The sequence below is a fragment of the Schistocerca americana genome, chromosome 10, assembly GCF_021461395.2.
Source record: "Schistocerca americana isolate TAMUIC-IGC-003095 chromosome 10, iqSchAmer2.1, whole genome shotgun sequence".
Lineage (NCBI taxonomy): Eukaryota > Metazoa > Arthropoda > Insecta > Orthoptera > Acrididae > Schistocerca > Schistocerca americana.
In genome coordinates this window covers 153832554-153845022 of record NC_060128.1, presented here as the reverse complement: position 1 = coordinate 153845022, position 12469 = coordinate 153832554, and the positions used below count along the sequence as shown (strand labels likewise).

The window sequence follows — 12469 nt, the reverse complement described above, 5'->3', positions numbered from 1 at the left end:
CTTTGGGGTTAATGAGAGTTGAGAAGTGCATAAAAATGAAATAACAAACGGTCGCCAGCCTACTTGGCATAATAATTACAAACATTATGTTCAGGGAAATTGAACATGAGCAGCTAAAGTAACTTTCATTAACACTCCCTTTGAACAGTGCATTGGATACACAAGAATACAGGACGATCTAAGTGGTGGGTAGCAATAGTTACTATTAATGCAACAGCTAGTAATCATAGAATGAAAGATTTTCCTTCAGCCCTCATAGTAACAGTCGTAATCACAATCATTACGTAACACAGTATTAAGATGAAACTGTACGGGACACTGAACTAAATTTGGGCATGGAAAGAGTTCTGACTTAAATGGCCTAGAAATATTACAAATATAATTAAACAATACCACATATACAATTTTTATATTCTCATTAATATGCAAATATCTGATTTCTTTAGTAAAGCTAATATTCCAAATATCTTTTTGGTATGAGAAGAATATAATTGTGGACCCATAAACTGATACTGTCTCATTAGGCAAACTCTACGATAATTTCTGCAGTTAAGTTCAGTTCTGTCATAATTAATTATTACTCCTACTTCGAATAGTTTAAATTTTCATCCTTCAAAGCTAATTACTCAACGCTGTACTCGATTAATCTCAACAAAAACATTCATGACAGCAATCAAGGCTACATTACTTTTCAAATAAGTTTAATTCTGTGTGCCTTTTCATCACCTGTGAAGCAGGTATTTTATATACTTTGGCACTGAATTATTGCACATTTAACACACACAAACAAATCATCGTTTGATTAGACACAGGGTACTCGGTTTTCTGCGCACTTAGGAAAGCATCCTGCATCGGTTCATGATCTGAATAAAGTTAGGGTTCAAAACACAAGTTTATAGCACTTCGATTATTATTGCAAACACTCACACAAATATACTGGTCCATGCTATATTACATATCTGTGTTCCTGAAGTTGGCGGAGCAGTGGCGCAATAGGGGTGGCAAGAAATGAGGCGGCTGACTGGTCCCATGCTCTTTAGGAATTCTTCTAGGCGACGTATTTTTCTCGTTTTAGAGGCATTCCGTAATACCATTCGACAGACAAATCCACATCCGAGGCAAGTTTTCAATATACACTACTCGCCATTAAAATTGCTACACCAAGAAGAAATGCAGAATATAAACGGGTATCCATTTTTTTTTTTTTTTTTTTGTCATCAGTCTACCGACTGGTTTGATACGGCCCGCCACGAATTCCTTTCCTGTGCTAATGTGCTAACCTCTTCATCTCAGAGTAGCACTTGCAACCTGCGTCCTCAATTATTTGCTTGACGTATTCCAATCTCTGTCTTCCTCTACAGTTTTTGCCCTCTACAGCTTCCTCTAGTACCATGGAAGTCATTCCCTCATGTCTTAGCAGATGTCCTATCATTCTGTCCCTTCTTCTTATCAGTGTTTTCCACATATTCACCGAGCGAGGTGGCGCAGTGGTTAGACACTGGACTCGCATTCGGGAGGACGACGGTTCAATCCCGCGTCCGGCCATCCTGATTTAGGTTTTCCGTGATTTCCCTAAATCCCCTCCAGGCAAATGCCGGGATGGTTCCTTTCAAAGGGCACGGCCGACTTCCTTCCCCGTCCTTCCCTAATCCGATGAGAGCGATGACCTCGCTGTCTGGTCTCCTTCCCCAAACCAACCAACCAACCAATCCACATATTCCTTTCCCCTCCTATTCTGCGTAGAACCTTCTCATTCCTTACCTTATCAGTCCACCTAATTTTCAACATTCGTCTATAGCACCACATCTCAGATGCTTCGATTCTCTTCTGTTCCGGTTTTCCCACAGTCCATGTTTCACTACCATACAATGCTGTACTCCAGACGTACATCCTCAGAACTTTCTTCCTCAAATTAAGGCCGGTATTTGATATTAGTAGACTTCATTTGGCCAAAAATGCCTTTTTTCCATAGCGAGTCTGCTTTTGATGTCCTCCTTGCTCCGTTCGCCATTGGTTATTTTACTGTCTAGGTAGCAGAATTCCTTAACGTCATTGACTTCGTGACCACCAATCCTGATGTTAAGTTCCCGCTGTTCTCATTTCTACTACTTCTCATTACCTTCGTCTTTCTCCGATTTACTCTGAAACCATACTGTGTACTCATTAGACCATTCCGTTCAGCAGATCATTTAATTCTTCTTCACTTTCACTCAGGATAGCAATGTCATCAGCGAATCGTATCATTGATATCCTTTCACCTTGTATTTTAATTCCACTTCTGAACCTTTCTTTTATTTCCATCATTGCTTCCTCGATGTACAGATTGAAGAGTAGGGGCGAAAGGCTACAGCCTTGTCTTACACCCTTCTTAATACGAGCACTTCGTTCTTGATCGTCTACTCTTATTATTCCCTCTTGGTTGTTGTACATATTGTATATGACCCGTCTCTCCCTATAGCTTACCCGTACTTTTTTCAGAATCTCGAACAGTTTGCACCATTTTATATTGTCGAACGCTTTTTCCAGGTCGACAAATCCTATGAAAGTGTCTTGGTTTTTCTTTAGCCTTGCTTCCATTATTAGCTGTAACGTCGGAATTGCCTCTCTCGTCCCTTTACTTTTCCTAAAGCCAAACTGATCGTCACCTAGCGCATTCTCAATTTTCATTTCCATTCTTCTGTATATTATTCTTATAAGCAGCTTCGATGCATGAGCTGTTAAGCTGATTGTGTGATAATTCTCGCACTTGTCAGCTCTTACCGACTTCGGAATTGTGTGGATGATGCTTTTCCGAAAGTCAGATGGTATATCGCCAGACTCATATATTCTACACACCAACGTGAATAGTCGTTTTGTTGCCACTTCCCCCAATGATTTTAGAAATTCTGATGGAATGTTATCTATCCCTTCTGCCTTATTTGAGCGTAAGTCCTGCAAAGCTCTTTTAAATTCCGATTCTAATACTGCATCCCCTGTCTTTTCTAAATCGACTCCTGTTCCTTCTTCTATCACATCAGACAAATCTTCACCCTCATAGAGGCTTTCAATGTATTCTTTCGACCTATCTGCTCTCTCCTCTGCATTTAACAGTGGAATTCCCGTTGCACTCTTAATGTTACCGCCGTTGCTTTTAATGCCACCAAAGGTTGTTTTGACTTTCCTGTATGCTGAGTCTGTCCTTCCGACAATCATGTCTTTTTCGATGTCTTCACATTTTAGACAAATATATTATACTACAACTGACATGTGATTACATATTCACGCAATTTGGGTGCATAGATTCTCAGAAATCAGTACCCAGAACAACCACCTCTGGCCGTAATAACGGCTTTGATACGCCTGGGCATATAGTCAGAGTTTGGATGGCGTGTACTGGTACAGCTGCCCATGCAGCTTCAACACGATACCCCAGTACATCAAGAGTAGTGACTGGCGTATTGTGACGAGCCAGTTGCTCGGCCACCATTGACCAGACGTTTTAATTGATGAGAGATCTGGCGTGCTACAGGGCAGTTTTACGGGACCATTGCTTTTCACAATATATATAAATGACCTAGTAGATAGTGTCGGAAGTTCCATGCGGCTTTTCGCGGACGATGCTGTAGTATACAGAGAAGTTGCAGCATTAGAAAATTGTAGCGAAATGCAGGAAGATCTGCAGCGGATAGCCACTTGGTGCAGGGAGTGGCATCTGACCCTTAACATAGACAAATGTAATGTATTGCGAATACATAGAAAGAAGGATCCTTTATTGTATGATTATATGATTGCGGAACAAACACTGGTAACAGTTACTTCTGTAAAATATCTGGGAGTATGGATACGGAACGATTTGAAGTGGAATGATCATATAAAATTAATTGTTGGTAAGGCGGGTGCCAGGTTGAGATTCATTGGGAGAGTCCTTAGAAAATGTAGTCCATCAACAAAGGAGGTAGCTTACAAAACACTCGTTCGACCTATACTTGAGTATTGCTCATCAGTGTGGGATCCGTACCAGATCGGGTTGATGGAGGAGATAGAGAAGATCCAAAGAAGAACGGCGCGTTTCGTCACAGGGCTATTTGGTAAGCGTGATAGCGTTACGGAGATGTTTAGCAAACTCAAGTGGCAGACTCTGCAAGAGAGGCGCTCTGCATCGCGGTGTAGCTTGTACGGCAGCTTTCGAGAGGGTGCGTTTCTGGATGTATCGAATATATTGCTTCCCCCTACTTATACCTCCCGAGGAGATCATGAATGTAAAATTAGAGAGATTCGAGCGCGCACGGAGGCTTTCCGACAGTCGTTCTTCCCGCGAGCCATACGCGAGTAGGAAACGGAGGTAATGACAGTGGCATGTAAAGTGCCCTCCGCCACACACCGTTTGGTGGCTTGCGGAGTATAAATGTAGATGTGGATGTAGAATGTACTGGCCAGGGCAGCAGTCGAACATTTTCTGTGTCCAGAAAGGCCAGTACAGGGCGTGCAACATGCGGATCGAATGAAGGGTAGAGCCACGGGTCGTAACACATCTGGAATGTAACGTCCACTGTTAAAAGTGCCGTCAATGCGAACAAGACGTGGCCGAGACGTGTAACCAATGGCACCCCATACCATTACGCCGGGTGATACGCCAGTATGGCGATGACGAATACACGCTTACAATGTGCGTTCACCGACATGTCGCCAAACACGGAAGCGACCATCATGATGCTGTACTCAGAACCTAGTTTCAACCGAAAAAATTCCTTTTTGTCATTCGTGCTCCCAGGTTCGTCGTCGAGTACACCATCGCAGGCGCTCCTGTCTGTGATACAGCGTCAAGGGTAACCGCAGCCATGGTCTCCAAGCTGATAGTCGGTGCTGCTGCAAACATCGTCGAACTGTTCGTGCAGATGGTTGTTGTCTTGTAAACGTCCCCATCTTTTGACTCATGGATCGAGACGTGGTTGCACGATCCGTTACAGCCATGCGGATAAGATGCCCGTCATTTCGACTGCTAGTGATACGAGACCGTTGGGATCCAGCACGGCGTTCCGTATTACCCTCCTGAACCCACCGATTCCATATTCTGCTAACAGTCATTGGACGCTGACCAACGCGAGCAGCAATGTCGCGATACGGTATACCGCAATCGCGATAGGCTACAATCCGACCTTTATCAAAGTCGGAAACGTGATGTTACGCATTTCTCCCCCTTACACGATGCATCACAACAACGTTTCACCAGGCAACGCCGGTCAACTGCTGTTTGTGTGTGAGAAATCGGTTGGAAACTTTCCTCATGTCAGCACGTTGTAGGTGTCGCCACCGGCGCCAACCTCGTGTGAATGCTCTGAAAAGCTAATGATTTGAATATCACAGCATCTTCTTCCTGTCGGTTAAATTTCGCGTCTGTAGCACGTCATCTTCGTTGTGTGGCAATTTTAATGGCCAGTAGTGTAGATTAGCTTCCAAATGCCTCACTTGGCACCGTCGATGTCAACCGTACAACGGCTAGCCACTGACTAAGTAGCATGCTCGCCCATTAGCTGCCCAGATCGACCACCAAATCCACCTTTTAATGCTCGCCAAGCCACTTCCGTAACGGAGGGGGTTCCCTACACCTTTTATACTATACAGGTTCCCTAAGCATGAACTAGCATTCAAAGTACAATTTCTCATACTGAACATACTTACTTAACAAAGATTTTAAATATTATTTTAGTTTTCATAATACATATATTACAAACTTCAATTCAACGACCTTCATTAGTAAAGAATAAACACTTCACAGTCACATACACATAATTACACAGTATAAACTACTCACGATCGATATTGGTGTTACAAGTGCATTCTTCATTGGGGCCAAACAAATGGCTGTAGGGTGGATGAATAAGAAAAGTCGAGTGAAGTTTTGTGAGCTCCCCGTGGATGCGGACTTCCGGTGTCACTGAGAAGTTCCTTTGCATTTTTGTATCGACGAACGCGCTGAAGTCGGTTCCTGAAGGTAGCAAAATACTTACGACTTGAATGTTGCACCGTGAGGGAGCACGTCAAACAGAATAAGGCCCTCAGAGTCCCAGAAGACCGCCGCCATAACTTTAACGTTTGACGGTGCGGTTTCGAACTTTTTCTTCGGAGTACATGTGGTGTGGCGTTACTCCACGGATTCCAGTTCCGTTTCCGATGCGAAGTGATGAACCGAATCTTTCTTCCCCTCGGACGTAGTTCGACAAAAAATGAGACAGTCAGCCTCGTAAAGTGCAATCAAATCCGCACAGACGGTCCTTCGTTACTCTTTATAGTCTTTCGTTAGGCGACAGTCCCTAGCTGATAACCCCGCCAATTCGTTACACAAAATGAGTTCATAGACATCAGATTCTTGTCTTTTTCCTTGCAACTATAGGACCTGTGAAGGATCAGCAACACGACAAAACACCTGAGAAAATTTGATCTTCAATGTTGCATTATTTTATTTTCTTTAGGGCATATCAATTTGGAGACTTACACATCCATTCTTATGTCTCCACGAATTTGGTAAATTAATATTATTTCATAGACTTTCTCCGGTACACTTCTTTTGTCTCTAACCATAGGCCCCATTCACACCATACTTCATTGTTGGAAAAACATTGCCAGAGTTGTTCTCTATCAAGTGTTCAAATGTTGAACCTTGATTTCCAAACAGCTGAGCAAAACTGAACGTACTCAGACAGTTCTCTCTTTACTTATTCTGATCATCACTGAACTGACACACTATATTTTTTATCGCAATTCAATCTGACTTTCAATAATCCCTACAAAGGAATGGCCCTGACTAACAAGAACCTATACCTTTCACGAATCGCTTACCTCACAAAAATCTTCGTTACTCGAACCACTGCAATACAGCGAGCGCGAATACTGCCAGCTGAATAAAAGATTCTAAGTGCTGAAGGCACTAACTACTGATAGCCATAGTTAGCAAATGAAAGATTTTGACAGAGAACAATCAATGTATTTTACCTTAATAGTGTTCAAAAATGGTTGAAATAGCTCTGAGCACTATGGGACTTAACATCTGAGGTCATCAGTCCCCCAGAACTTAGAAATGCTTAAACCTAACTAACCTAAAGACATCACACACATCGATGTCCGAGGCAGGATTCGAACCTGCGACCGTAGCGGTGGCGCGGTTCCAGACTAAAGCGCCTAGAACCGCTCGGCCACACCGGCCGGCCCTTAATAGTGTTCAAAAGTCATTGTATATATATATATATATATATATATCAGTTCATCACATCCAATCTTACAAATTTCCTTTTTCTGACGGACACACGTCCAGATCGTACGCTTATAGTAACCTCTCAAAACTCTGGCATCTCTCTGTCCACATCCACCACTGCTGGCGGCTCACCTCCAACTGCCCAACACTACACAAGCGAATATTCTAACGATGAGTCCAACCAGCCACAGACTGCACACGGCACAGTCAGTGATTTTCATACAGAGCACTACGTGGCGTTACTAACATTGAAACCGAATCAGCTTACTTACAGTCTTTTAATTCCCAAAGGACCAAACTGGAGGTCATCGGTCCCTAGATTTACACACTACTTAAACTAACTTACGCTAACAACAACAACAACAACAACAACACACACACACACACACACACACACACACACACACACACACACATGACTAACCTCCGGCGGGAGGGGCCGTGCAATCCGTGACATGGCGCTTCTAACCAATCGCGTGGCTGTTCTCTATCCCGCCGTTCTTCAGCATGAGGGACAGTACGGAAGAACCACACTATACGTTCCCATTGGTCGGTAAGTTAATCAGAGGACTAAATAGCTGGTTTCGATCAGTTTACTGACTTTATGTAGGACCAGAAACTCTTAGGAATTTTAGTCAGATCAGTTGGAAATATTTTGCTCTTCCTACGCTCAGTTTGTCTTGTTCAGTTTTTATCTTAACTATGCACTGCCAATCGCTTAAATCTGTGGCAAGAGTCTCTTTCCTTTTGTAGGAACGTTCTCAACGCGTATAAAGAACCACATTAACTCTTTCTCACTGCTCACAACTTTAACTGGGCAGATATTTGGTTACGGAGTATTGTACAATGCTTTTGAATTGTATTCACTTGTGCTCTACATTTTGGCCATCAGAGCTGAATGACTGATTTTGGCTGCTCTGATATTTTGCAGTTTGATTTCTGGAGCATCCGAAGGAAAGCACTATTTTGCTCTCGTGAAACAAACAAAATGATAAATCGTTAAGAGACGGTACAGTATTGGACCTTTGATGGAAACCTGCCGAACGCACATTCTGATCTCTCACTTTGCAGAAGATGTGACTCACCTTTCGCGATACTGGATCTCCTTGTGCTTCTTAATTAACTTTTTACACAGTGACTGTAACACTTCCTTTTTTCACGATTGCAATTTCAGCCTTAGGCCATATAAATGTGTCAGCTCATTTTAGATTGACGTGGCCTAACAGCCATAACATCTTCGCTTGATAATGGCCTAAAGCCGAAATTGAAATCGTGGAATAAAGAACGTGTTAGTCACTGGCGTAAATATGTCTTTTATAAAGTCTTTGTGCTTCTTCTTTCTTAATCTGGAACTAATCCGTGGAATGTACATCCTATAAAAATTTCTGTGATACAATATGTTAGTAATCACTGACTTAGTCAAACGCGTTCCGTAACTCAGGACATGTTCCAGTTCATGATATTTTGTCACCTTCACATTTTGATTATGGCTCAGTGAATGTATAAATAGCTGTCTCCGAAGACCAGCCCTTTCCAGATCAAAACTGTAATTGACCGAGCATGTCAGTATTACACAAATGGATGGCTGTCATTGAGATCATTACCTTGGGAAAAAAGTTTTGAGAGACTTAAGCAGTGGAACGTTTGTGAAGTCACATTTCTTATGGAAGGTCTAGTAATGGCGTAATTTCATAAAATATCCGCATTATGTATAACACATTTTTCTGAGAATACTGCAAATTATAGGGCCGTAACATTTTAGTTGCAGATATCATAATTCCAGGCGAACTGCTACTGTTCCATATTTCAAATCGGAAATAAAAACACTCGTCTGCGAATGACGTCGGCTGACGCTAACCCAGCCATGAAACAGCTGACTCAGCGTCTACCAACGGGTGAAAGTTTGCTATGTGTTCGAGACCTTGCTAAACATTTTCACCATTACAATCGGCAATAAACATCTCACGCAACGAAGGGAGGGCTTCAAACGCACAAAGAATCGTTACTTTTAGGATTTCGCGCATAACGTTTTGTCAAATAATTCTTCAATATATATACATTCATATTCCGCAATAAAAAAATGTCAGTGTTTTTCGACCGCTCCCCCTTCACCGCGTTGTGGTCCGACATGGAGCATTATAGCCCGCCCAACCGCCATATCATCCTTTACCGATGGCTTCACTGGATGTTGTCAGCACACCGCGCTCGTTTTTCCTGACCTAAGCCGCTACTGCTTGGTCAAGCAGTTCCTCAGTTGGGCTCAGGAGGATGAATGCATCCCGTACCAGTCCTTCCACCAAGGAAAAATCATTCGCAGTACCGGTATTCGAATTCGGATCCTCTGCACGCCAGTCAGCCGTACTGATCACTCAGCTTCGGAGGGTATCCCATATACTAGTGGAATGCCCCTTCGTAGTAAGTATGGACGTATGAATTCCTTGTCTTTAATATTAGCGGACGATTCACGGAAAGTTTTTTTTTTTATTTTCAGTTATAAGGTTTTGCTTTCCTTCTGGATCAGAGACAGCGTGGTTGTGGTCGGGGGCCTCTCTTCTTGTTTTCTGGGTTTGGAACCCACAACCACTCCCCCCGGCAAGGACCACTCTTTTATCCCTCTGTTTTTCCAGTTCTTAGATTTGACATTCCTTTTATTCCTCACTTTGTAGTTCGAACTCGTCAACTTTTCGCGGACGCCTCTTACACACGTACATTTTGGATTGTGGGACTGATGACCTCGCTGTTAGTCAAATAACCCCTCTAAATCTATCAGTCAGTCAGATTCGGAGGCTGAGGTATTGCCCTATTAACACGTCATAAGAAGACAAAAAAAATGGTTCAAATGGCTCTGAGCACTATGGGACTCAACTGCTGAGGTCATTAGTCCCCTAGAACTTAGAACTAGTTAAACCTAACTAACCTAAGGACATCACAAACATCCATGCCCGAGGCAGGATTCGAACCTGCGACCGTAGCGGTCTTGCGGTTCCAGACTGCAGCGCCTTTAACCGCACGGCCACTTCGGCCGGCATAAGAAGACAATTAATTAAAGTATACTAAAACATAAACACAGCGTAGCTGGTTCGTATCCTAAACTCTTATCACACATGAATGAAAGTAGAGCTTACCAAAAGTTAAAAATGTAGTGAGAGATATAAAATGAGCTGCTAAAGTACTCGTGCAGCGTGACAAAAGTCGTAGGATAGCGATATCCACGTATTCAGATGGCGGTAGTATCGCGTACACAAGGTATAACAGCCGGCCGCGGTGGTCTAGCGGTTCTAGGCGCGCAGTCCGGAACCGCGCGACTGCTACGGTCGCAGGTTCGAATCCTGCCTCGGGCATGGATGTGTGTGATGTCCTTAGGTTAGTTATGTTTAAGTAGTTCTAAGTACTAGGGGACTGATGACCACAGTAGTTAAGTCCCATAGTGCTCAGAGCCATTTGAACAAGGTATAACAGAGCAGTGCGTTGGCGAAGATGACATTCGTACACAGATGATTCGTTTGAACAGGTTTCCAGCGTGATTATGACCGTACTATGGGCATTAACGGACTTCGAACACGGAATGGTAGTTGTACTTGGACGCACAGGACATTCCGTTTCAGAAATCTTAAGGGAATTCAATATTCCTATCCTATCCTACAGTGTCAAGAGTATACCGAATATACCAAATTTGAGGCATTATCCCCCACCCCATTCCAGCACGTACAACACAGTGGTAGACGGCTATCACGTAACGACCGAGGGTGGTGGTGTTTGGATAGAGTTATCAGTGCTAACAAACAAGCAACACTGCTGGAAATAACCGCAGAAATCAGTGTGGGCCGGACGACGAACGTGTCCGTTAGGACAGGGCAGCGAAATTTGGCGACCGATGCGGTGCCTTTGCTAAGAGCATAATATTGCCTGCAGCTCCTCTGCTGGGCTTACGACCATATCGGATGGACACTAGACGATTGGTCAGATGAGTCCCGATATGAGTTGGTAAGAGCTGATGATAGGATCGAGTGTAGCTCATGAAGCCATGGACCCAATTAGGCACTGTGTAAGATGGTGGTGGCCCCATAATGGTGCTGCTGTGTTTGCATGGAATGGAGTGGGTCCTCTGGGCCGGTCATTGACTACACAGTAGTGTGTAGAAAGTAGAATGACTTGATGACAGCCATGCATCTGTATTTCCAGGTGAGGCAGAAGCTGAGAACAAACCTGTTGTGTGTCGGCCTGTCTGCAGCTCGGGATGTGTGAACGCAGACTGCGTTGCGCCGGACACCTGTAGCTGCCTGCCCGGATACAGTGACCATGGGCCACTACCATCGCACAGGTAGGCCAGGACTCTGGTATGTACATTGCGTTTATTGTATTATTTGTAGCATAGCTTGACAAAAAGAAGAAGTCGGTCGCTAGAAAACACCCTAAGGCCTCAAGGAAGCCTTCAATTTGGTAATGGAAAGAATTGTGTGACGGAGGGGTGGGATAAACATTGTGGAGGGGACCAAGTTTTGAGTAGAGTAAGCAGGTCCAAGAAGATGTAGGTTGCGGTAGTTATGAAGCACTGAGCGATATAGAGTGGCATTGGGAGCTACATCAAACTAATACTCGGGACCATCCGACCGCTGTGTCATCCTCAGCTGAGGATGCAGATAGGAGGGGCGTGGGGTCAGCACACCACTCTCCCAGTCGTTACGATGGTTTTCTGTGACCGGAGCTGCTACTATTCAGCCGAGTAGCACCTCGATTGGCATCAGAAGGCTGAGTGCACTCCGAAAAACGGCAACAGTGCGTGGCAGCCCGGATGGTCACCCATCCAAGCGCTCAACTTCGGTGATCTGACGGGAACTGGTATATCAACTGGGGCAAGGCCATTGCACAACAAGATTAAATTATCATAAAACCAAATTAGGTTCATGATGATGTGAAGTTTTGAGGACAGAACAACTGTGTAAGCCGTAAATATTTTTGTTTTAATGTTGTTGCAATCTTATCACAGAAATACACGCATTTACACAGTTAACAATGTGACAATGTTACGACAGTTGTCAAACGAACGCATCTCGTCCTCAGAAAGTGAAATAATCCTAAACACAACAATGGTAAATTTTTGAATCTTCAGGTTTTGGTGGCGCAAAGACTGTTCCTTTGAGTTTCGGGTGTGCAGCCGCAAGAAATCTCCTTCTTCTTCTTCTTATATTTCGGCCGTATAGCGTTCAGCCATCTATGTTGTATGACAACGTCGAAATTTTG

At 43.6% G+C, this 12469-nt stretch overlaps 1 protein-coding gene across 1 annotated transcript in view; it reads left to right on the top strand.

The window, feature by feature from the left end:
• Positions 1-12469, top strand: part of LOC124552588 (multiple epidermal growth factor-like domains protein 10) — a 112719-nt gene that overhangs the window by 62518 nt on the left and 37732 nt on the right. Inside the window, exon 5 of the mRNA XM_047126913.1 lies at positions 11411-11549. Coding sequence (XP_046982869.1) covers positions 11411-11549 — 139 coding nt within the window. The remainder of the gene's footprint in view (positions 1-11410; positions 11550-12469) is intronic.